This window comes from Dermacentor variabilis, chromosome 8 (assembly GCF_050947875.1).
Source record: "Dermacentor variabilis isolate Ectoservices chromosome 8, ASM5094787v1, whole genome shotgun sequence".
In the NCBI taxonomy this organism is placed as follows: Eukaryota; Metazoa; Arthropoda; class Arachnida; order Ixodida; family Ixodidae; genus Dermacentor; species Dermacentor variabilis.
In genome coordinates this window covers 36080211-36106687 of record NC_134575.1, presented here as the reverse complement: position 1 = coordinate 36106687, position 26477 = coordinate 36080211, and the positions used below count along the sequence as shown (strand labels likewise).

At 50.0% G+C, this 26477-nt stretch overlaps 1 protein-coding gene across 1 annotated transcript; it reads left to right on the top strand.

Moving 5' to 3' along the window:
* On the top strand, nucleotides 1–25858 carry LOC142591361 (uncharacterized). Its single transcript, XM_075703685.1, has 12 exons — nucleotides 1–180; nucleotides 2441–3642; nucleotides 4941–5434; nucleotides 10171–10278; nucleotides 11610–11729; nucleotides 12820–12966; nucleotides 15251–15475; nucleotides 19381–19550; nucleotides 21684–22032; nucleotides 23010–23333; nucleotides 24137–24352; nucleotides 25488–25858. Exons 1-12 carry the CDS (start codon nucleotides 71–73, stop codon nucleotides 25680–25682), a joined length of 3660 nt encoding a protein of 1219 aa, XP_075559800.1. The 5' UTR covers nucleotides 1–70; the 3' UTR covers nucleotides 25683–25858.
* The last annotated feature ends 619 nt before the right edge of the window (nucleotides 25859–26477 follow it).

The following is a 26477-nucleotide window of genomic DNA, read 5'->3' as shown; positions in this document are numbered from 1 at the left end:
GACCCCCCGTGAGTCCGTGCCTTGTAGAGAAAGGAGAAGAAGAAGTATTTCAACGGGGCAGGAAAAGGCCATGAATCCGCAATATCGTCGAAGAAAGCACCTTGAAGAAAGCTCTCCCAGCTTTGATGAGTTCGGCAGCGGCTCGGAAGGCGAGGGCTACGCTGAGACAAGGTCTGCCAGGTGAGAACGCCGGCGAGTCTGCTCGGTGACAGTCGAAAATGTTGGTCTGTGAGCCAAGGCTGCCCCAGGGTTCTCACGTGAAATTATTCCGTGCAGCCTCAGCTGTCCTTGGTCTCATTTTCGGTAGCGGCTGCGTGAAGTTTTCTTGCATTGAAAGTTTCTGGCGACTCGCTCTAACACAAACGCCACCTGCCGTGAGATCTCACTATTTATATGGCGTTCTGCAGCCCTGGACGAGATTGCGGGTTCAATTCCAGCCGTTAGTGGTCGTATTTCTGTAGAGGCGTAATGGCGAAGTGACTCGTGCATTTTCATTAGGTACACAATAAAATAAACGGGTCGTAATTAAATCTAGTCCTGTCTTCAATGGCGTCCTTCGTAATATAATGTGCATTTTCGCGACAATAAAGAAACAAAATTATTTGCTCATAAACCCAGGTAGCCATCATACCGTGCAAGTCATCCAGTATCGATCACTGCTGGAGCTGTTCTTTTTCCACGAGACGCATATTTGTTTCTCTGCCACGCACCTATCATATTGGCAGGCTCTCTATAGTCATGCTAGCCCTTCTGGTATAAAACTCGATCAATCATCATCATTGTAGTTTGGAAGTTGCGCACAACAGCTTTCCGAATCAGCCAACATAAGACACAGTCCCAGGATATTCATGTGATAACTAACCAGCAGTGTCATTTAAATGCTTGGTTTAACCGTTTCTGTATGCAATCGTAACTGTTCTCCTGTTAACCGTGAAATCACAGTTCAAGCGGGGCACAGCATAATAGCAGAATGTTTGTTGATTCGAGTGCACAACGGTAGAGAAGTCCCGCTTAACAAGCCTGAAATGGAAGGAAATAAGATAATAAGTAAGATTCATGCGGTTCATTTCACTGAGCTAGTTTGGCCTCTAGCTAATTCAGCTACGATTATTCGCCTTCTTTATTAGTGACTTTCCTCAATACTATAGTTTCCACTTTTGTTATCTCTAACAGTATTTCTTGTATCTAAACTGTACGGCAACGTACTATATGGATATTTTGCATTGTACTAAAAGCGATAGCTTGTTGACTTTACTCTAGTTTCATATATTTTCGTTGGCTAACGGTGCTGCACATCTGTTTGAACCGTACTAATTTGACCGTGCCGCATTGCCATGTTAGAACTTCGTGACGTATAAAACTGCATTCCTAATGTTTGCTTTTTTAATGCGTAGGCGTTCTTCGGTGAGTGGCCCAGTAATATCTGTCACACGAGAAGTGTAATGCCTTGTACCTACACAAAAATGCGTGATTTGCGAAGTTAAAACATTTATTCGTTATAATAATCTAAGCATAGGTGATTGGTAGCATTATAAGCGATCAGGTACGCTTGAAACGAAAACACATGAAATTGATCAGAAAGAAAACCGCACTCATTGGGCCGCCTTGAAAGCTTACTTTTTTGCATTACGCATGTGTGTGCGGAGAAGCCTGCTGTGGAACTGCTGAGTGCAAAAAATAAGAATAACTGATTCGTACATGTGATAATAGTATAGTAATAATAATAAATGATTGGTGGCGTTAAACGAACCGGTGACGCCGCCGCCTCAAGGTCGTAACAAAGAAAAGGAAAAAAAGAAAAAAGGGAAGAAAAAACTGTGGTGAAACCGGTTATAACGGCGTTCCGGTTCAGTTGATACGATCACTTCGAAGGGGCCATGTAGCTTTCTGGCAACTCATCTCCACATCATTAAGCGCACAGATTTCATTTTCTGTCGCCGGAAAAGTGGTCGGTAGAAATGCATGACCTAGGAAAAGCAAGTAAGCCAAAGCGCAGTAATAGCCGACGCAAAGTAGGCTTTGGCATTAGTAGACAATCTCGCAATTTCTCTAGTGTTGTTTTTTTTTCTTTGCCACATCTTACGTGTCAGGGTACCCGCCGTCGTTGCTCAGTGGCTATGGTGTTGTGCTGCTGAGCACGAGGTCACGGGATCGAATTCCGGCCACGGCGGCCGCATTTCGATGGGGGCGAAATGTGAAAACACCCGTGTATTTAGATTTAGGTGCACGTTAAAAAACTCCAGGTGGTCGAAATTTCCGCAGTCCTTGACTACGGCGTGCCTGATAATCAGAAAGTGGTTTTGGCACGTAAAACCCTATAGTTTTAATTTTTACGTATCAGGGTATGTCGGGATCACACCCCACAAAAATATAAGCACAGAGGAAGGTTGTAGCGTTTACAAATAAATAAGCGCATTCTCCGGTAACTGCTTGATTTCAGCATTGGCAGAGACACGGATGCCCGGGAGAATGCGCGGACGCTCCTGTCGCGTTCTGCGGACGTTACAGGGCGCACTTCCAGGAGCTACGGAAGCACAACCGCTGACCCAAACACCGGAAGACCGCTGGCTCGACGAAGGAGAACTCCGGTTATGCGATCACGGCGCGAATCCCCTGCCGCGACATCCCGCACGCGGGAGGTCACTCCCAAAACACGTGACCGCATCGCCGCATTGGCGCCCGCGGATCGGCGGTACCCGACCGAGCACGCATCGCCGAGACGGCTCGCAGAGGTGCATCGCTCCAACCGTAGTCCTGGGCGCGACGCAGGGCCTCGACTCGACCTGAAGCGAGCGCGGGGTACGTCCGCCATTCCTGGTACCGGAAGCGGTGCCGGCCCTTCGGCGACCACGGCCAGGACTCCGTCCATCCTGTCGTCGCCTCGGAGAGCAGCGAGCAGGACCGAAGACTCTCAGGCGCGTCCTGCGCAGAGCGTCCGTTTCTCCGGGATGAAGGACAAAAGGACACCCGGGAGCAAGGAACGAAGAGCCGAGACTGGAGTATCGTCGAGGTCCGCCGTACCTGCGTCGACCAAGAGCTTCATTCCCGCTAACCAAGGGTCTTCGGACGACAGTTCTTCGTCCAGCAGCTCGAGCACCTCGGAGCTGGAGCTGAAGAAAAACGGAGGACGCGTGCAAGCTGGTGGAGCGAGGCCCACTAAACTGACGTCACGTGTAGGAATCCCCGAGAGGCGCCAGTCGAACACCCCGAAAGCACCGAGGAGGCGCATTCCTCGAGAAAGCGCCACAATTAGCGGTCGCGAACGCCAGCCCAGTCACTCTCTACGCTACTCCTCTAGGAAACGTGTCGCGAGTGACGACAGTAGCAGCTCCGGAAGCGAGTCTTCGACATCATCGAGCAGCACCAGTTCGAGTTCAGTTGAACGCAGCCGGGACGACGCTACGGTCCGGAGGGACCGCGTGGACCAAACGGCGATCCCTAAGAGAGAGCAGAGGACCACAGCCGCTCAAACTGACGAGACGCTGACGTCACGTCCGGCGTCCATTTCCAGAGCCAGCCAGACGAACCTCCTGAGGCCTGCGAAGCGTGTGGGCAGCAGACCGACTCCATCGAGTGCGCCTGGACACAAGCGAACACAAGCGGCGTTCGCATCTGCCCGGCCAGTGAAGACAGGCTTGCAAAGTGAGTACGCAGTCACATTCCGTGGCATTCGCTGTACTCTTTGGACGTGACGATTTGATTTGCCGAATTGTATATTTCTGATTAGAAAGGCGAAAATCCCTTTATCAATGCCCTTTAGGAATATGGTTAAGAAAATGGTCTTTATTGAATGTATTCACACCGTACACGCACGCACATGCGAACACGTAGTGTCATAGCAGACGGCGCGCGCGGCGCGATCCATTTTATCTGTGGTTCATCCAGTGCCCGCCAGGCGGACACTCTGTTAGATCTCGTGGTCAAAAGTGAGGACGCCGTCCGGTAAGTTCAAAGCTTGCTATCGCAATTGGTGCTTCGGTCGAATTCTTTTTTCTATCCATAAGTATGTTCTTGAACATGAGGACACATGCTCTGCGAGGACTGCTGCGACCACACGTCACTGCTGTACTTCTGGAACCCTAATGCCTTTAACGCGCGATGAAAAGCAACACGATCGCATGGGCGCGCCCGCAAACTGCGTTTCGGAATGTCTCGCGGCACCGTGCACTAGTCATTGGAAGTTGCGCGCTTCTTTGATTTATCAATTAAAATGAGAGTCGCAGCGTCCGCTGGTATAACAGTACGATGACCAGTGTATATAGTCGACACCGATTGCTGGGGCTACGAAAAAAAAAAGCAACGAAACTACCTTTCAAACACGCATAGCATAGACGCCGGTATGAGTGCTCAGCGCTGAACTTTGTCAAATTTAAAGCCATGGGCCTGGTAATTTTCGGAGTGTCGCTTTCGAGCGCGCCTCTTCCCTCGCAATAACAGTCGTAAGAGTCGTGAAGAGTCATCGCGAATCATGATTGTAAGTCCTTCCCATTTTGCCAGTTCCGCTCGCTAGGCGGCGTGTTGTGGTGCTGCTGTAGTACTACAGTAACGTTACTGTATATGTGCTGTAGAAGGATCGACATTTGGGCGAGGTGGCACTGGTTGAACATCAGCGCTGTCCTGTGTGTTCCTGACTTCTGTCTTAGTCGTCTTGCGCCGCCCCTTCCAGATGTCCAACTGTATGTGCTACTTACCACTGCCTTTTGTAGCATTTACAGTAGCTCTATGTACTGCTGTCATGGTGAGGAACGCTCGCTCTTGCGTTTTTTTTTTTAATTGGTTACGAATCTTCTCACCTCGCTGTTACCCCAAATTTGTCGCCTCGACGGCTTCCGCTCGAACCGCACGCGCGAGACCACGCGTTGAAACCACGGATGCGTCCGTTTGCTACATCCGACAACCGCGCCATATCTATATATGACCACGCGACGTTCGAATCGCAGCCGCCAGCAGATCTGTTGCCACGAGCGACGCTTCCGGGACGGCGTCGTTCTCCGCGTCTCCCGCTCTCGACGCCAGTCGGCGACGTCACCGGGACGCCGGACCGGCCAGCTCGACGCCTTCCATAGAACGGGTCTCCAGCGCCGAGCCGTCGTCGTCCGTCGTCGTCGTCCTGCCCGCCGTCGCAGCAGACGGCTCCGAAGGCGTCGCGTCGACGGGCGCTGCCTCTCCGACGAGCGTCGACCGGGAACGGTTTGAGGAGAAGGTCGCCCGCGTCCTGGAGAGGCTGTTGCCTCGAGAACGTCGAGTCCTCGCGGAGGAGCCTCGTTGGACGACTCTCTCGGGCGATCGAGATCGACGAGAGGTCGGTAACGAGACACCGCGCTTAACACACGCTACTACTACTACAAGCACTACAGGCGTAGACGACAGCAGCGACACCGCAGTGGCGCCTCCCGAAGAAGACCGCGGTCGGAGCACCACTGGCGCGCTTCTGGTGAGCCTTCGGTGTCGGTATCTGCGGATATATGTCGTTATCCCGCGATAGGGAATTCGCGCCGATTGCGGCACGATCGTGATTATGGATTATGGAACAATGCAATACCCGAGAATGCGAACGGTGAACAAACGGGGAACTAAACTTTAGTCTTGTTGTGTAGTGGTAACACATTTTCTCACTGAAACAAAGGACTTAGGAGCATTAGCTAGCATAACACGTTATATTTCCTTATGCTTAGGCACGAGTAAATTGCGTTGTTTGCTACTACATGTATAACTGTCCGCTTATTAGATGCATTCGTAAGTGTCTAATAAATCTTTGTTGTCTTTTACATATGCCCTGTATACAGGATGTGCCAGCTAACTTTAGCTAGAGTTTAAAAACATGCAAATACGACGTAGCTGGACAGAACAAAGGTAACGTTGTTTGCCGTCCCTTGGAGATACTCAAATTATTTTTTGCATACCGCCTAATTACGTAATCAGTCCTAATTAATCAATCAATCAACATATCGAATATTATGATTAAATGAAAGTATGAATGAGAAAATTGTAGAGCGATATGAAAAACTCGCGACACAGCTTTGTTGCTCAATACGTACTACATAAAAGTGTTTTGCCGAGCGTGAAAGACGCCCACGAATACACGCAAAGTGCCTCGAGCGGCCAGTCACGCAGCAATGTTGCGTAAATTTACGGGTATTTCATGTCGCGCTACAATTTTCTAATTGACACTTTTCATCTGATTGTGATGTTTGAGAAGTTGAATCAATAATGAAGACTAATTGTCTAATTAGGCGGAATAAAAAATAATTCGAGCACCCCCAAGCGATGGCAAACAACATTGAATTTTGTTTCTCGTTCATTCAAACGAGGGTAGACTGAGAGCAAAGGCATAAAGCCTGACAAAAGTCTCAGCCCTCGCGAACGGCAGGTTTGACAGCAGACCACACACATATGCCCAATTTTGCGCGTTATACAACAGCGTCGGTTACTGTGGAAATTCATGGTAGAATGTGCGTGGTAATTAGATTCTTCACATTTATTGTACAACGTACAGCAACGGCTATAGATACAACTAAGCATTTGAGATTCTAATGGTGTGCTAAAAGTGCACAATTATGCACGATATAAACGCTACAACATTGCCTCGGTTCTGTCCAGCTACGTAGCATTTGCATATCTTAAAACTAGGGCTAAAGTTAGCTAGGACACCCTGTATATGTAGCATACGGCTCTCTACCGTTCTTGCCGCGAAAAGGAAAAAAAAACAAATATTGAAGGACACTTTGCAAATTCCAAAGTGTGTTCGGTGAAAGCGTGTGCCGACGGTCGGACGCCGCAAGTATGAGCCAATAAAGGCTTTCGCCTTAATCGCTTCCGTTCCGCTTCCCGGGGCATTGGTGCCCGGTGACATGTTAGCCCGCCGCATGCGCATTCACTAATTCTTCTTCTGGCGTTTGGTATCGAGGGAGTCCACATTCTTGGGGCGCTTCTCCGAACCGCTTGCCGTGGAATCATCACCGTACCGCTTGGGAGCCATCCGACTAACTCCACTGCTGCAACGAGACGTCTGACGAAGGAGCTTTGCCACACGCGCCGATGTGCCGTCACGTGATTGCTGAGAGAGTGTGAGGGGGAGAGGCCACAGCTGTGGCGGTGCAACTGTTGTGCCATCACGTGACTGCTGAGAATGTGTGAGGGGAGAGGCCACAGCTGGCACCGTTCCAGGGCACGCACGGACGGACGGTCGGACGCCGCGAGTATGAGCCATTAAAGGCTTTCGCCGTAAAAGAAGACAAGCAAAGTGGACTGTGGCCACACCCGCCAGCAGAGGGTGTTCTATATATAGAGCTTTTATCATACAGTTGTATGTAAAGTCCACGGCACTGCATGTATATATGTAGCCTATGGCTCTCAACCACTGTTGCTGCCAAACCAAACAAAAAAATTCACAAAGTGGACTGTGGACAACCCGCCCGCAGACGGTCTTGCTCCCGTCGTCTGCAGCCGCCCCTTCTCGCCTGCAAGAGCCGGCAGCGCGGGCGAGTGGTGACCGTGACCACGAAGAACCCTAGCCTAAACATTGGACGAGGGTTCGACGGTGGCCAACAGGGGCCACAGTACCGCAGTCCACCCAGCGAACAGCCCGAGTCGGGGTGACTTATGAGGCCACCCCGTCACAACACTAATCTCGAACCTTCCGCCTACCGACCAGACGACGTCGTGATCCTTGACCACTCGGTCACCGATCGGGTGATGACACAATAATCTTCGGCCCCCAATATGCCTGTGGACTTCTTGCGAACAGCTTTTTTTATATATAAAAAGTTAAACAACTGTATGTAAAGTCCCTGGCACTGCATGCATATATGTAGCCTATGGCTCTTAACTACTAGTGTTGCGAAAAGAAAAAAAAAAGATAAACAAAGTGGACTGTGGACAACCCGCCCGCAGACGGTCTTGCTCCCGTCGTCTGCAGCCGCCCCTTCTCGCCTGCAAGAGCCGGCTGCGCGGGCGAGTGGTGACCGTGACCAGGAAGAACCCTAGCCTAAACTTTGGACGAGGGTTCGACGGTGGCCAACAGGGGCCACAGTACCGCAGTCCACCCAGCGAACAGCCCGAGTCGGGGTGACTTATGAGGCCACCCCGTCACTACACTAATCTCGAACCTTCCGCCTACCGACCAGACGACGTCGTGATCCTTGACCACTCGGTCACCGATCGGGTGATGACACAATAATCTTCGGCCCCCAATATGCCTATGGACTTCTTGCGAACAGCTTTTTTTTATATATAAAAAGTTAAACAACTGTATGTAAAGTCCCTGGCACTGCATGCATATATGTAGCCTATGGCTCTTAACTACTAGTGTTGCGAAAAGAAAAAAAAAGATAAACAAAGTGGACTGTGGACAACCCGCCCGCAGACGGTCTTGCTCCCGTCGTCTGCAGCCGCCCCTTCTCGCCTGCAAGAGCCGGCTGCGCGGGCGAGTGGTGACCGTGACCAGGAAGAACCCTAGCCTAAACTTTGGACGAGGGTTCGACGGTGGCCAACAGGGGCCACAGTACCGCAGTCCACCCAGCGAACAGCCCGAGTCGGGGTGACTTATGAGGCCACCCCGTCACTACACTAATCTCGAACCTTCCGCCTACCGACCAGACGACGTCGTGATCCTTGACCACTCGGTCACCGATCGGGTGATGACACAATAATCTTCGGCCCCCAATATGCCTGTGGACTTCTTGCGAACAGCTTTTTTTATATATAAAAAGTTAAACAACTGTATGTAAAGTCCCTGGCACTGCATGCATATATGTAGCCTATGGCTCTTAACTACTAGTGTTGCGAAAAGAAAAAAAAAAGATAAACAAAGTGGACTGTGGACAACCCGCCCGCAGACGGTCTTGCTCCCGTCGTCTGCAGCCGCCCCTTCTCGCCTGCAAGAGCCGGCTGCGCGGGCGAGTGGTGACCGTGACCAGGAAGAACCCTAGCCTAAACTTTGGACGAGGGTTCGACGGTGGCCAACAGGGGCCACAGTACCGCAGTCCACCCAGCGAACAGCCCGAGTCGGGGTGACTTATGAGGCCACCCCGTCACTACACTAATCTCGAACCTTCCGCCTACCGACCAGACGACGTCGTGATCCTTGACCACTCGGTCACCGATCGGGTGATGACACAATAATCTTCGGCCCCCAATATGCCTATGGACTTCTTGCGAACAGCTTTTTTTTATATATATAAAAAGTTAAACAACTGTATGTAAAGTTCCGGGCACTGCATGCATATATGTATCCTATGGCTCTTAACTGCTATTGTTGCTAAAGGAAAAAAAAAGATAAACAAAGTGGACTGTGGACAACCCGCCCGCAGACGGTCTTGCTCTCGTCGTCTGCAGCCGCTCCTTCTCGCCTGCAAGGGCCGGCAGCGCGGGCGAGTGGTGACCGTGACCACGAAGAACCCTAGCCTAAACATTGGACGAGGGTTCGAGGTTCGATCGGGTGATGACACAATAACTTTCGGCACCCAATATGCCTGTGGACTTCTTGTGAACAGCTTTGTACATAAAGTTAAACAACTTTATGTAAAGTCTAGGGCACTGCATGTAGAGAAGCCTGCGAACACACGCAAAGTTCCTGGAACGGCGAGTCGCGCGACAATTTTGCGTGCATTTGCGGGCTTCTTTCACGCTCGGAAAAACACTTTTATGTAGCAAGTATTGAGCAACAGAAAGCTGTATCGAAAGTTTTTCGTGTTGCTCAACAATTTTCTCATTGACACTTTTAATCTAAGTATAATATTTGAGAAGTTGATTAATTAAGACTGATTATGCGATTAGGCGGAATGCATAAAATAGTTCCAGTATCTCCAAGCGACGTCAAACAATATCACTATTGGTTCCGTCCAGCGACGTTGCATTCGCATATTTTTAAACACTGGCTAAAATTAGCTGGCACAGCCTGTATGATGGGTAACATTTCATTTTATGCAGCAACATACGTGCTTATCTTTCGAGCTTAGGATTCAGAAGTACCTGTAAAGCTCCAAACGCTATTTTTGCTTTTTTTTGTCTCTTTCTTGAACCACGTACTTATGCAACATAGAAATGAACGTTCTACTACCGCTACGTCAGAAATATAGCCTCTTTATGTATTACTCAGGCTTGTAGAGAATAGAATTACCACTCGAAATTCTAGGACGATACGCGGTGCGGCGGCTTTACTTTTGTCAGGTGGGCGAGCTTGTCGAGCCCTCGGACCCACCATCTGAATTGCAACGGGAGAAGCAGACCGATACAGGGGAGACCACGGTGCCTCAGTGGAAAAGCTCCTCCGCTGACGTAAGTGTGCCTCGAACGCACGTATAAAGAACACTGGCTGCTCCAACTAAGAAGCGCAAGTAATGCGCAAGGTTTTAACAGATGTCTTAGTGAGAATAAATGGCAATATTCGACAGCTGAGTCATTAGTTCGCGAAAGCTTCTGCTGTTTTCGAAAGCGAAAGGCATATCGACAAAAAGAAAGATTACCCTAGTTCCAATCCCATGTAGTTTTCTTCTTCTTCTTCTTTGGTTGAATACAAACGTATTGCAGAACGTCAAAGTGTTGTGAGCTAGCCGAATGCGTCCCTAACTTGCAATGTTCATTCCACAGTATATTGCCTTCGATAACAGGTCTAAGAATGTACGTGCGTTACTCACAACTTTTTTGTCGCATTGAGAATGGTGACGATTATGCGGTGGAATTTGATCGAGCGTGCCAACTTTGAGGGAGTTCTCGCTGAAGACGGAACCACAGCGCATTCGAATACAAGACCGCCCTAATCCGCCATATCGTCTCCAGCTGCACCTGCCGAAATGCAATGCGAGCAAAATCTTTCGGGTTTTGTTACACCACTGCTCGAGCACGCCATTCGTCTTAGCTTCTTTCCTGACCTCGAACGTTGAGAATGCTTACTACATGCTGCGTATGCATCCCAATCAACGGAAGCATTGTGATCACAATCAAGTGTTAAAGCGGTGTCAGTAGTGGTACGGAATCGCATTGAATTATCGGGTTTAATAAATTCCAAGCAGTCAAGAGGAAGCATTACCACAGGTCCTTCTTTATAGATGCATCGGAACGGAGAAATAATTTTACTCAGCGTATGCTGCCTAGAATTTGATGAGGTATTTGGCAATTAAAAGAAAAGGTTAAAATATACCAGGTGTTTCAAGCAGATTTTTGGTTTATGCCATCAATTTCTTGCTAATATTGTTCAAGTAGAAAAATTAAAAAAGAAGCACGAGAGCATCAAGTTTACAACTCAACGATTAGCAATGTTATCAAAGTTTCTGAAACTGCAAATTTTGAGACAGCATAAGCTTACGAAATTAATGTATTCCGTACTATTACGTATTTTAGCTTGCTCTCTCAGATGCGACAGATTGCACTCAAATCGGCTGAGCTTTTGTGTGATGAGAGAATTTCCGCTTTTCACACGTATTTTAATATAGAAATAAGCCTGTTGATCACGAGGCAAATCTTTCTCTTTTAAATGGGTGAAACCTGACGTAGCTAGGTCATTGGTTACAAGAGAACTAATGGAGGAGTTGTAGTTTCTGCGTTGGCAGAACCCGGTCATGACCGGCTTAATTCGTCCCGCCATCACCTTTCTTTCTGCTCCCGAAAAGGCGGCCCCACTGACGTCAGGCGACTACGGGACACGTGACACGGAACTTGCGGCAAAGACTGAGCCTGTCACAACAGTGGCAACCGAACTGGAGCCGTCTTCGAGTTATCTCGGTGTAGGCGTGAGTGCACTTTATTGCCAATGATGCTTTCTTTTCGCGTGTCTCTCGAATCGAACCGAACGAACATGGAATCGAACACAGCACCTGCTTAAGGCGGTGTTGGACAACTAGGAAATATTGTAATCAACGTCCCTATGATGATGATGATGATAATGGTGGTTGTGGTGGTGGTGATCATGATGATGATGATGATAATAATGCGGGTACCTGTTAAAGAAGAAAATGTCCAACAATCATATTGAATTCACTTTGTTGTCATGTTGGCCCTTGGTCGAAATTATGCTTTGTTGGGCAGTCATGGGGTTAGACCATGAGTTTCTGACTTGGGCTATCTGGGCAGGCTTAGGAACATTGGAACATCGTGGTTTGAACGCATGTTTTAAAGAAAACATGTTATGAACTCAGTGTTAGGAATATTGCCGTGTAGGTGCAGTCTGAACTTCACCTGCACGATCATGTTCCCTGCCCCTGTTTCACAGCATTGTCTTCAAAAACAGGCTCAGAATCAACGTGCGTTGCCCACAACGTTTCTTATACTGGGACTGCCTCCGGTGACGATGAAGACGTTGATACTGCTATCGTTTTAACTGCGTGGCATTGTTGTTGTTGTTGTTGTTGTTGTTGTTGTTGTTGGTGGTGGTGGTGGTGGTGACCAACCAAGCCACAGCACGTTCCAGCACAACTCGGTCTGTACACAAACTCGGCTGGCGAGTGAGAAAGCACCGTTCAGCCTCGCGTGTCAATTGTTTGATTTGATCCAAACCACTACAGGCTACTCGACCTGCCCCAATCATCTGGCTCCTACTGGATCACCGCCCCCCTGGCCTTGTCACCAGATCACCACTCCTACCGGACCCAATGGGCCCTCCCTGCCGGACTGCTCAGCCGCTGCCCATGGCGTCACTTTAACTCTCTACTCTCCTATCTCCTTTGCTCCCACTCCCCCCCCCCCCCACCCCTGTTGACGCTGAGCCGTGCTCCCGCAAGGGCTGCAGAAAACAGCGTCAACCTTTCCTTCTCCCTTCAAGAACCACTTCTCTCAATTGTTTGATTCTACCTTGCCATGTCGGTTCCTCGTTTGTTCTCGCAGCTCGTTATTCCACCGTCGATGCCGACGGAGGATAGCATCGCCAAGCTGCAGGCCCCGCCACCGCCCATTGAAGACAGAGAAGTCCCCACAATAGAATTCAGGTCTCATCCTCAGACCGACTGGTCGGTCACGGCTGAGCCGAGACGGGTGAGTTAATCCCTGGCTGAGTCGTTCGCATGCTCTTCCGATAGGAGCTTCCTGCAACCGGCGTCAGCCGTGTATACCTTTGAAATCACAGACACCGCGTTTAGAATTAACGTCATTACTATAGGAGCCACACGGGGCAATAGAAGGGCTAGAGTTTTAGCAACAATCGTGTGAAGCGAATGGATGATGAAGCCAAGAAAAGACTATATAAAAAATTAAAGTGCTGTTGTTAATGAAATGCAGAATAAACACGAACAAGGGTTAAATCAACGATATGCTTCGGGTTCTTGTTAGGGAAATGTGAAGTTAAAGCAGAAGAAAAGTCAATTCGCCGCGCGCGGGAATCGAACCCACAACCTCCGCATGACGAGTGTGATGTTCTAACTGAGGAGTTGAGCTATACCGTCAATCCGGCGTGGTTTCTTAGCTGCTTTGGCGTTTACGCTGCTAAGCACGAGGTCGCGGGATCAAATCCCAGCCACCGCGGCCGCATTTCAATGAAGGCGAAATGCAATAACCCCCGTGTACACTGCATTGGGTGCACGTTAAAGAACCCCAGGTGGTCAAAATTAATCCGGAGTCCCCCACTACGGCTTGCATGTTAATCAGATCGTGGTCTCGGAATGTAAAACCCCAGAATTTAATTTCATTCAAGCCCGTCAACTTTCTTGGGTATTTCTGCGCACGTATTAAACCTATAGTCCTGGGAGTGTTAACCAGTACAAATCGCGCTATCACGGGTTCGGATGCGGTTCGCCCTTTCCGGCCGCAGGCGCGTCCTCCTTGCTTTCCACAGCTTCATTTTTCGGTTGGCTTCGTACGGTTGTATCTTCGGTTGTAAGTATGTTGGCACCAACCCTCTTACCGCTGAAGCGATACACCCCGAACCCTAAGCCGCGCCTTAAGATTACACCACAAGTTGTGCAACAAATCATAAGGACCACCATAGTCGACTTATTCAGAATTCACCAACGTCTTGATTATGAACAAAGTGTGCGCACAGTGAGAAAACAACGCGCAAGTTACAATTTGAAAGTCCATGGCGGGGTTGTTAGCTGACTGACTTGTCTTGGAGCCACGTACGTTCGGTCTACCGCGGTTCAAATGCGTAGAGACCGCGTCTATTCACTCACCACAGACACTCGCTGCGGCGATTCCATGAAGTATTCGGTGCATTTATTTTTAAAAAATTAACCTCCCAAGAATTTCATGTAGCATACGACAAAGATTAGAAACACGCTCTCGATACCGATAAGGCTTCAAAACGCTGGCTATATCATGCCTTCACTCGTGTTTGCGATGGTACTTACTATAGTAGAGGTCAGAATGTAAAACTACCCCCGCCTATACCTACTTCCATCCTTATTAGACAGTACCTGCTTCACGTATAGAAAATCCGTTGTTGCTTTTCTGTACACTGCCTACAGGCAATGTAAAGAGCTTTGCGGCACTGCCAACAGGTTTTCCACGGACTATTGACCTCACACTCTATGTCGAATAATGTCTATAGACTGTTAATAAATCAGTACTTCAGTCTCACCGCGCCACGAAGGGCCGTCCAGACTTGCTAACTACAGTTTTTTTAGGAACCCTTCGGCTTTCATACGGAAGAAAATACAAATCTACAGACAGACAAAGTTCTAGAGCCTATGTATAGTCTATAGATTGTCGGAATCTTTTCAAAAGTGCAACTATGATTCATAATACTTTACCCAATTGTGTGCCCGGTTGTACAGGTTGTCCCAACTTTCATGCACCAAGATTTAAAGATACGCGAATGCCACGTAGCTGGACAGAACCAAGGTAGTGGTTGTTTGCCGTCGCTAGGAGATACTCAGATTATTTCTTGCACGCTGCCTAATTAAAGTGCCTCGAGCGGCCAATCGCGCGGCGGGCTCCTTTCACGCCCGGAAAAAACACTTTTATGTAGCACGCAGTGAGCAGCAGAACGCTTTATCTGGAGCTTTTCGCGCGGTTCTACAATTTTCTCATTGACACCTTTCCTGTAACTATAATAATGTTTGGAAAATGCATTAATCATTTTAGACGAATCATGTAATGAAGCGAAATGCAAGAAAAAGAATAATCTGAGCATCTCCAAGCAACGGCAGACAACGTTATCTCGCTTCTGTCCAGTTACGTGGTACTTGCATATCTTTTTTTTTTTTAAATCTCGGTACACGATAGTTGGGACACCCTGTGTAGTTAACCACCCGATCGATCGCGACCTCTGCACATACAACGCACGCGCGTACAACGCGCGCGGACACGAATCGTCTCGCAGGAACCGCCGGCGGAATCGCCGTTACCGGCCGTCGCGAGGACTCGGCTCTGGCAACCCTGGATCCTGTGCTCGGCCGCGGGTGCCATGATACTCCTGCCGCTGGCCTTCGTTCTCGTGCCCTTGCTCACCTCGGCGGCCGCCGGCGGTGCCAGGCGACACGCCGTCTCGCACTCCTCCCACAACGGCACGGAACCGGACGGGCAAGTCGTGACCGTCCGAAAGCAGGCAAGTCAACAACAGCCCGGTATATATATGCGCCTGCCACGTTTGGAGTGACACACGGCGAGCCTTTTGCGTTAGTCTCGACCGCCAGCGATCCGTTAGCTTACGCCTGATTCTAAATGCAGGAGTATTTTCTTGCATTCCGCATCCATCGGAATGCGGCCGCCGTGGCAGGGAGTCGCGAACTCAGGGCCAGTGTCCCTGTATATGCCGAGGAGCAAACACAGGGACACTATCAGCGACTACAGTTACTGTAGGCCTCCCTTTGGGAACCACGTACAGTAAGTAACTCTGTCGGCGACTGGCTAACAAGGGGTAAAGCGTGCAGACACGGACACAAGAGTAGAGAAGTGGACAGCACTCCTCTCTCCTCTTGTGTCCGTGTCTGCACACCTAACCCCTTCTTCGCATTACGAATCCTTACCAACTAGCTCAGCTCTCTGTCGTTCTAAGACTGGCTCTAAGACCGCCCCGTTGCGACGTGTCTCTCTCATATATCCGGTGTGTTAGATTGGCCCCATTAAACCGAAGAATTGGATTCGAATCTAGTGTGAATTCCTGCGCACTCGCCGCGTACCACCGTTTGCGGGAAACGGGCAGAGCCTGTGTCCGTTCTTGGGTCTGTTTTGCAGTAACCGCCTGTGTTTGTGTGCTGAGGCTCGCGACGTCAGCGACAGAGTGTGCAGGAAGGCTCGGGTGTTTCAGTTGCGAACAGCTATGCGCAGTATACCCGAAGGAAGAAAAAGAAAATGCTCCGGGGCTGTTCGTGTGAAGTAGCGAGAAACAGCCCGAGAGCTGACGTCGTGCTCATCGAAAACGCGAGACAGACGGGCGAAGTGGCCGCAGAAGCTCAAGAAGAACTGGCAGGTATGAGATGGAGGGGAAGTATACTGAACTATAACCGCCTGGAGAAGTTTCTCTAAAGATTAAAAACGATGCTCGTGCGCATTATTTTGCACGACGTAGGACGCTCACAAACACATTTGGATGGGTTCTTTTGTGGACTGGATGTTGGAAGTCAGTCTAGTTGCGGAGCGTTTCAGATTAGGCTACCACGTAAGTTATTCCTTCTTCTTTCTCTGGTTCTCCCCGCTTTACGCGGACGCTGCAAGGCCGAGCAAACTGCTGCGGTCCTGGAGACGTTGTAATCAAAGTGGTAATTTCGTGTGCCGATTTGGGTGCCAGTGCACGAGATGTGTGTTTGCAAGGCTCGTGATGTGCTTTAATACTCTGGCAACTTGTGGAAGGAGATCACAGTTAGCGGCAACCACAGCGCCTCATGTACCAATAAATGCGGCTAGCAAATCAGAGTCCCCGGCAGCATATTTCAGCAGGTCTACGGGACAGCTAGATATCTCTGGACCTTGGAAATCGTTCGCCCATAGTTTCTGCCCAATTTTTTTTCTGTTCGTTAATTCAGCCGATCGTTTCGGTGTCGTTCGGTCAACTTTGCCCAACTTTATGACATTTGTTTATTTAGCCCGCTTTCGTAGGTTCTCTTCTTCTCCTCCGCGTCGTTCTGATGAACGGATATAAATTCGAGTGCCAAACTTTCCTACAAGGTCTTGCGTGCGCATAGCCTGCGTACTCATTAGGGTGCTTGAAAGGGCTGTTCGCAGTAACCGATTTAAATGTGATGAAGGAACTATACGGAAGCGTTGGTTATCTTAAGGCGATAACGTTATAGGCGAGCCTCGCCCACACTGGTGGTGTCCAACGGAAAGTATGGGCCGATCCCAGAGGCAATACAGTATTCTGAAGGCAGCGCAGCCTTACGGGACGTCTCGAAGTACTAGCTGCGACGAGCGAAGAATACGGGAAGCTGCACATTACGCACGCGCCCAGCGCTTGAAAGAGCGACTTCGGCAAGAGGGAAGCATGCGTGCGATCGCGACCTAACGTTTAATGCTGCGCGGGTAGTCGGATCCCCACCATCGGTCACACATTTGTTTACAGCATTATTGTTGGACTTCTTCACCAACTTGGGGGTTAACTGTAACAGAAAGCTGGAGGCGTATTGAGCGACCATTTTTGTCGAGGAGCAGTTCGCCCTCGAGGAACGAGGTGGCGCTTTCGGCGGGGCGCTGCACATTGTCTCGGAGAAAGCTCACGAATACGAAACTATAGATTACCGCTTCTGCTCTGCTATGGGCCGATCAGCTGTCGGCTGTTCGAAGTGCACTGTGCTCCATTCACGCTGCGAAATGGGTAGCTACCTAGAGGGAAGAAGACCTGGGCAGCAGTTTACTGCAAGAATAGTGACAAGCTTATTAGGATTATATAATGAATCTGTGTGACGACCAAGTCAGGCGAGCCGCTGCCACATAAGGACAGCCTGTGTTGCCGGCCCTCCGAGATGCACGGAGTTTCTTGAGGATTAAAAAAATCGCTCGTCCTCCATCGTATAGTACTGCTAACCTCCAAAGACAGAACTTCAACCCCTGAAGACCGGCAGGAATGAGTACTGCTCGTTACGCAGTGACAAAGGGAGTAGCGCCGCTTCTTGGCATATGGTAAGTTTATCGCATGTTGTATCTACCCGTATCCACCCAATTCGCACGCAAATTTGCGCCCACTGTATCGCAAACGTATGAAAAATAAGTGATTGGGCGCACACTTGAATCAATTCGCCCGAAGCATGGGCGACGACGACAACACCGACAGCACACGGATGTTCGAAGTTGAACATTTCGTGGTGGTCCACGGAGTAACCGAGTGACTATAGCGATAATACGTCTTTGCGACAAGCTATTACAAAGTGCAGAACGTCTGTGTTTCAAGTCTTGAGCACGGCAAGAAATATCTATCGTAGCTGAGCACACCCGCGAGTGATTGCGCAGGAAAACAACAGATAGGGACCCTACCGAGAAGCTTTACTGGGTCAGAAACATGTCAGTAAGCCACTGCTTAAAAGCGTTTTCAAATTGTAGAAGAAAGAGTAAAACACACTGATCCTGATTTAATTCATAAGCGCGAAGTTTCGACTGCTTCGAATGCATTTCTATGGCATCGCTTTTAGCACAACCACCGAACACGCTGCTCGTGCTGTCTGGGAAGGCGTATAATGAACTCCGAAAGCGCTTACATGTCCCCTGAAACTGGAGTAAAAGCTTCGCGTCGTCGTCCACCCAGTCACCGGCGTCTACGATATCCGCCGAAACAGAGGTTTGCTGATCCGCACCGGCGTCGTGCGCATCCATCGTGAACACGGAGGAAACGGAGGCAGCTGACGCACAGACAATGGACTCGTCGCCACGTAATCAAACATGGCGGCGCCCACGAGACCGCCGTGAAAAGGGTCTGTACGCGAGCGCGTCACAGTGCGCGCGAAATCGCAAGTTCTGCAAGAGACGCGAAGTATACAAACGTCACTTCGATAAGTACGAGTGTCGTGGTGGTGGTGAAAACTTATTTATTTGCAGTGAAATTGCTGCGGAGAGACTACGAGTGGTGGGAGGTTCTTGGCTAGCGATGGGTGGGGGCCTCAGTCCAGGGGGGGGGGGGGCATTCTGTTAAAGTTCACCTAGTGGACTGTCCATTTTGGCCGCTGCTGATTGGATGGAGCTGTACGAGCGAGGAGTATACGAGCGACCCCAGCCAATCAGGAAGGGGCGAAATGGACAGTCCGCTAGGTGGACTCTTACAGATTGCCTCCCCAGGGCTCCGCTTGCGGCTGCCGCTCTGCAGGCCCCGTCAGTCAGACTCAGCTGATCTTCCAGGCTCTCGGTGGCCAGCAGCTCCTCCCATCGCTCCGCTGTAGGGTGTTGTATGGAGGGTACGGCAGGGATTGTGGAAGGTCGCCCCGTGGCACACCTGCAAGCAGCTGTCCAGAAATGCACAGTCATCCCCGTCTAAGTATGCGGCGCTATAAGTTCTGACCGGGCTTATTCTCTCTCTCTTGCTAATAGGACGTGTACGTGGAAGACGCCGACGCTCCAATATCGTGCAACGGCAGTGCATCCAGGCAGCTGGAGAACGCGTCTGCTCTGGCCGTCGCTGGAGCCTACAGCGCACCGTACAGGGGCGACTCCGAACCGAGGCCCCAGTTTCGGCCCGTGTTCTGCGTCTTCGACGCGGAGTGAGTATAGCAACGATCCGTGGTCTCCGAGATCGGGCGGTGAGCGACGAATCTCGGAGGCTATGTGCGACCGTCTATAGTTTCGCACAACAATTGCTAGAGCGAACTCTGGCGCTTCGATCGTTCAGCCACTGTGGGAATGATGGTTAGTGCATTGATTTGCGTGATTTTCGCGCTCGTGCTTCAGACGTCCTCGTGGCTTCTCTCATTATTACGTTTTCTATGCCTTCATTGGCCTAAATTTCATATCGACTCATACGTTGTTTTTTTCTGTAATGGAGAAGGCAATAAAGCTCTGCGAACACGCATAACCGCTGCTAACTCTGGCTAATTGCAGCGGTTCCGCTTGTCCGCTAGTCCTTGGCGTAATGGTTTCTGTATCGGTATTTCTCGCCTAGAGGTCCTTTGTTCAAATCCTACCGTCGGACAATTTTAATAACATTGATTGAACGATTGATGACGAAATACCTTGTCGAAAATCGTCGGTTTGCAACACCACGAATCCGTTTAAAAGCCAAAAGGACAATGTTTGGCAAACCATTGTGCTAACCATCCTTCTCACGCTGGCTGAATCCACCTTGTTTGCAGTTCCACTGGACACTAGCGCCTTCTAGTAATTGTACGGGACTCTATGGCGACAATAGCGGCATTCTCAAAATACTTTTTTTTTTTTACAGTAGGATCTGATTTGGGTTTACATCCTCTAGTCGTTTTGATGTTCGCCGGTGTCTTTCGCAGGTATCGCAAAGTTCCTCCCGAGAAGTCGTAGCAAACTTTGACGTTGGCTGAGAGTCGAGAATTTCAGCTCGGGAATAATCGTGGCAAAAAAAAAAAAGGACGCGTGATGTGGGCTATTTGGTTCATCTTCTAGCTTTACACTTGAAACGGCACAAAATGTTGGCGGGAAAAAAAAGGAGTATAGAACGCAGACATAACGCAGCTGGCTACCAACTGAATTTTATTACGGGAATGCAGCACATGTTTATATACTTTAGCACAAACGCAACTTTCACGCCGTGGGAAAGTGTATTTGCTTTTCTTGCTGCAGCTGTTCGGTTATATCTTACATATATGCTGTTCTACTATATTAATATGTTGTACTGTCATATTACTATGCCCCTTTGTTGCATTCAGTTGACGCTTGCATGGGCACAAACATTATTTCTATCGAAATAAAAATGCGTGCATGTGTGCGTCTGTATCTGCGTGTTTGGGCGTGCGCCCGTAAAGTTTATGTGCACGCAATAGAATAGACAAAAAAAAACAACTTTATCCGTGGATGGATGCCTGCCCTCGAATAGCAATGTTCCGGGGATGCTTTAACGCACGATCCATCAAATCTCTCGCGTAAATTCTGGGCTGCGTGGACAAGCCGCGACGAAAATTGTATTCGTCATGAATTCTGTGCTCCGAAAACTTTCCCGGTAGACTGTACGTGTAGTTCTTAGCGATTGAAATGCGATACTCGCGGCACATAACTACGTGTGTTTTTTTTTTTTCGCCTCCGGCTGGCGCTGCAATGGCACACCGAGCTCTGATGCATATTGTTACACACGATGACAGCGAGGGCCTTTGTGACACATTGTGACTGAATTTGGGGCCCCAGTGATCAACCAGCGATCGACCAGCGCCCACCGGTAGCGCAAAAAAAGAAATAGACCGCCATACGGTCCGAGTACCGCGTTTCAGTCGCTGATCACTGCACGTGCATGTATGTAACATGTTCCGTTATGTAACCAGTTGCCTGCACCCAGAAAGATCACGTGCTCGTGACGCCTGCGGCAGAAAGTATGTTCCACATCCGCCGCCAAGGTGTGCGAGTGGTGGCGCTGGCCAACATTCGCAATGTTAGCCCTAACACATAAGTACCCATGCAAGTGGATGTGGAAACTGCGCAACGGTAGCTCAAATAATTTCCCCTATGTTTTAGTTGGTGTCTTTGTTGGTTGGCTTCTCATGATATGTTCTATAGGTGCTTTTAATACCCTGCGCCCGACAACAAACAGCCTCCAACATTACAGATGTCGATACATCAGGGGCTGATGGCTGACACTTAGAGCGGGTGACATTCCTTAAATGTGGGATCGGCTCTGTAATTCAAAAGTGTCCCCCGTGTCCCCGACACAATTTCAGGTTTTTCCATCCGAAGAGGCCCTACACTCCCCTCCAGATTCCGACGCCTCTGTGTTCGGCGGTGATCTTCTACAGCCTGTCCCTGAGCCGATTCGGCGCGGGCTCGGATGGCGTCGGCGGCGGCTTTCGAAGACCGCTGGACGCCGAGCTCTTCGAGAACGTGTCGGCCTCGAGGCTGGACGGCAGGCTGCGACACAGGGGCAGGCGATGTCCCCTCTACGCCACTTTCGGTGGCCGCCGAAGCGACAGCGCCGAGTTCGTGCGCATGCTCCGGGATCCCGCGTGGCGAAAGGCGACTGTCGAAGGAATCGTCAACGACACGAGCTCGTCGGAGAGAGCCAAATATGACGTAAGCAAAGTCCTTATTGGGGGCTTCTCGTTTGTGTTGCGTACCGAAGCTAGGGGTCCCTTGTAGGGGGCGAATGATTCAAAGTGAAGTTCCTTTTTCGATGAAAATAAGGATTCTATACATAAGTGGCCAGATAGGATATACGTTATCCGTGACATATTATACTTTAGTGGCAAATCAGTTCAGCGGAAGCCCGCAAACGGTAGGACAGTCAATGAAATTGAAAAAAAATTGACGTCCACCTGCAGTCGTGCAGCACAAGTCCAAATTGCGGACAGGGACGAATGTTTCATCAGCTGCGAATATTTCTTTGTGAGAAATCTGCGGCGATCACATTCGGCAATGATATCGCCGTCAGGCGCGCGCCGATTGGCTGATTGAGCAAAATCGGATGAGCCAACCAGCTCATCTTGTTCTTGTTCGTCGGACCCACCGGAACGCAGACGCCGGGACTGGGAACTGCATCCAGCCGCCTCACACGAACCACATTATAACGCCGCAGGCGCTCCGCCACTGTGATGGGCAAGGACGATAGTGTTGCTGGGAAAGTAGAGCACAGAACTCCATACAAGTATATGGTTTCTTCAAAGTTCAGCAGGCAGGATCCGACGTAATGTATCCAGGAAAGAGACGACGAAACCTTTGAAAGTAAGACGTGCTTACATAACGTTTTCGGCTGGTGGACCAGCCTTCGTCAGAGCACAGGCTCTGACGATGGCAGGTCCAGCAGCCGAAAACGTTAAGGTGTCTCACTTCCAAAAGATTCGTCGCCTCTTTCCTGCACACACACACACACACACACACACACACACACACACTCACACACACACACACACACACACATATATATATATATATATATATACTTTGCCTGGTTCTAGTAAGTTCCTTTCCCGTTAGAGTGTTTTGCCTTTGCCTGCTGCTGTTTTCTTGTCTTGCCTCGATTCCCCGCGGCTCCTCCCCCGTGTGACGTCAAGGGCGTCAACCTGGACTGGAACCACCCGGGCGACGAGTGCGACGTGCTCAGGCAGCCGCAGCTGTTCCACGTGCTCGTCGAGAGCCTGGGCGCCAGTCGGGTCAGGGTGATGCTCACGGTGCCTCCGCTGCCGCGCTACGTCGGCGCCTACGACCTCGAGCCGGTGCTGGACAGCGTGGAGCACGTGGTCGTGGCGACGCACAAGCTGCGGCCGCGGTCGTCGGTGGACTGCAGCGGCGCCAGGCTGTACGCTGCTCCCCGGTTCCGCGAGATACGCGACGCTTACAGCGCCGCCTACCGCAAGAAGTTCGCCTACAGCGTGTCGGTGAGAAACAAAAGAGCACGCGCGGATTAAGCACCGTGCTTTTTTGTCGCGATAGCAATTGCGTGGACACTCCAGGCGTATTTCTGCCGTCGCCGTGAGGTTCCGTATAAAGTCCAAGGGCGATAAAATCGTCGTCCGGTGTACGTGCGAGTGAGCAGGCGATCGCGACTCAATCTTCCGCACGCAAGCGAGGAAAGCGGGGAGCAAGCGCGCCGTGTTCCGTCGCGGAAAAGGCATCCAGGGAGGGGGGGTGAGGGAGGGGGGATGAGGGGGACGCGCTCTACTCCGGGCGGGCGCGCGCCGCGGTATCATGAAAGTCATGTCTGACAGGGATAGTGTCCGCCACGCGCTGTGTCTTTCGCGGCCTAGTTCGCATTGATGCGAGAACGCAGCTCCGAGGCCGATTCGCTCGGTGCTACTTCAGCGCTTCCTCACTCCAACATACTGAGTTTTCGCAGTCATCGAGTGTGTTTGCTTGTACGCGTTCGACACCATGCGGTATAAAACTGCCATTATGTATATATATATATATATATATATATATATATATATATATATATATATATATATATATATATATATATATATATATATAGTGGTCTATTAAGTCTTGAAACCGTTCTTATATGCCATCCATGAGGGAGCAAAATTACTCCTTTCAAAGGCTAACATAGAGGCCGCCGCCGTTCCTCCTCACGTACAGTGTAACCTGCATAACTGAGATTCCCGGTAATAAATTCATGCTACAACGAGCAAGCACCCCCAGTGTAATTAGTGCGCCCTCCTCGGCGCATTCCACGCAGGCAGGGGGCGACACCTTCGTCACGAGAAGCGTGGCGCTCGGTGCGGCGGCGCACGCGACCCCTCCTCCCACTTCCGGCCTCGTTCTGCGGCCCAACAAGACGAGCTTCGAGAGCGTGTGCAACGTCAAGCCGGTGATTGTGAACCCTGCCGACAAAGAGTGCGTCGTAGCGATCATGCAGATCGAGAAGTCGCTAGACACCAGCATACTGTACTACGTGAGTATAGCTCCTCTTCGGAGAATGGGTTACGACGGCGCAGGCGGGCTCGGTGGCGCGACCACCATGGCCTGCGAGATCGGGAGGCGCGACACCGCGCACCTCCTTCCGGTCTCGGAGGCCATGTTTTCCCGTCGGAGTTTCTGAAGCTTGCTCGGAGGAAATGATAAAGTGGTGCACCCGTCTCGCTGCATGCGTGGTAATGCCGGGCAGGCAGGGGCTTTCTTACATCAGAGAGCCCTTATAGAAAATATCATAGATGGAGGTGCCAAGCGTCCCCATAGGTAGAATTCTGGGAAACTCTATACGGGTACGCCATCTTGACGTCTCGTTTACGTCGGCACGTGCCTAATATGTCACCAAAACACTCGCACTCATAGCACCACTGAGCTGCGGTCGGCGTGTGTCGAAAACTTCTCGAAAGAGACCCTTTTCTTCTCGCAGCAGCTGCAGCGGCGTCAGAGAGTCGACGTCGGAGACGCTAGAAGATGGACCGATGACTGGCTACCGCACGATACGCGAACGCAAATACGCGTAGCTTGTTGGTGCAGCTGCTAGCAGAGTAGCGCACGACGCAAGTTGTCCCTGCTCTCCCAATGACAAGTATCAATTTCTGTTCGACGGTGGCGCCGCTCTACTGCACCAATGGCTGCCACGCCTCTCGTGGCGAGTTGGCGTTTACTGTAAACAGTGCAGGAGATTATTGTCCGATGGGTAAATAGAAAGATGAATAAATTTCTACGGGCGAATTGTTCTGCTTCGTTCGGATCACCCGCACTTCCCGAATCAGTCCAGGAAGGGGCTCCAGCTCACTGTAGTCATTTCGCTATAGAGTGCAACGCGGCATCATCCGTACGTCGCCGTTTCGTTTCACCTGATGCAAGCGTTTCGTCAGAAGGAGTTCGCAGTCAATTTCCTGCACTTGCGGTATAGACGTAGATGGGTTGAGCTTGTGCAGGAGGTGCCAGGCTGTCGGTTCGCGGCACGAGCTACTCCCCAAAAAGTGGCCACGTAACTCCAGCAAACTATAGTTCACGTAGGGCCGGGCGAGTCGAACGGACCTTCGACTTTTCAAGCTATACTCATCGGTATTGGTGCCCCCGTCAATCGCTGGAAAAATAACGGTGCACTGCAGGTGGCTGCGTACGCGGGGCCGAAGCAGCTCCAGGAGCGGATGCACCGCGCCTACGACGACGACATGGGCGACGCTCCCGTCGCGGTGTTCGATGCCTTCCTGGACGACTTCGCGGGCCTCTGTCCCGGAGACAGCCCGCGCATGTCGCCCCAGCTGGCTGCCATCTCGGAGAGCACGAGTCGCGAACTGCAATGAGCTGATGGCGTAGCTCAATCGCTTTCCTGTATATACCTACGCTGTTCAATCGAGCCTTTAGATACTCTGCGTAATCTACTTAAATATATGAAAAATTAATCATTCGTTTAGAACACATTTTCGCGTATGCAGTTATGTACATTATGTGGTTTGTTTGGTGTAGTTGTCAACCTATGTAACGCACCTAATCAAGTTACCCCCTTTATACTATGCTCAACTTAGGAGCCTGTAAGCGACTGTGAATAAGTATAAATAAATAAAAAAGATTCTAAGCTCCATTTAGATCTCGAAAGTTCTTTTCTTCGACGTTCAGCACTGCAAGGCCTCAGTAAGCATTCGTCAATAACCTCGTGACTTTACGGCCGTGTGATCGTATTGATTTCGCCAAAAGGACCGTGCTAATTTGTTTCTACGTTTCGTTGTTTTCTCTACAGCCTGTACCGAATGTTTCAAAAAACAGTCTCGAAATTTAGATAATAAAATGTTTTTTTCCTCTTCTCTAGACTGCTTTAACCACATAGTCGTACTTCTGAAAATACTCGACTTAGTAATTAGACATGTAATTATGCAAACTATACTAATTAAATTTTTAACCATGAAGGCACGCAATCGCTCTTAATACACAGAGACGAAGTGCGCCATCGATCGAGGAGCTCGTAACCGCTACCAGAAATGCAATAACTTCACGCTGCTACAATTTTTACAGCGTAATAAATGCCACCAATTTCACACAAGAAAAGCGAAACTTTACAGCCGAAGAGCGCAACTGCTCGCTACTCTTGAGTGGTGTGACTG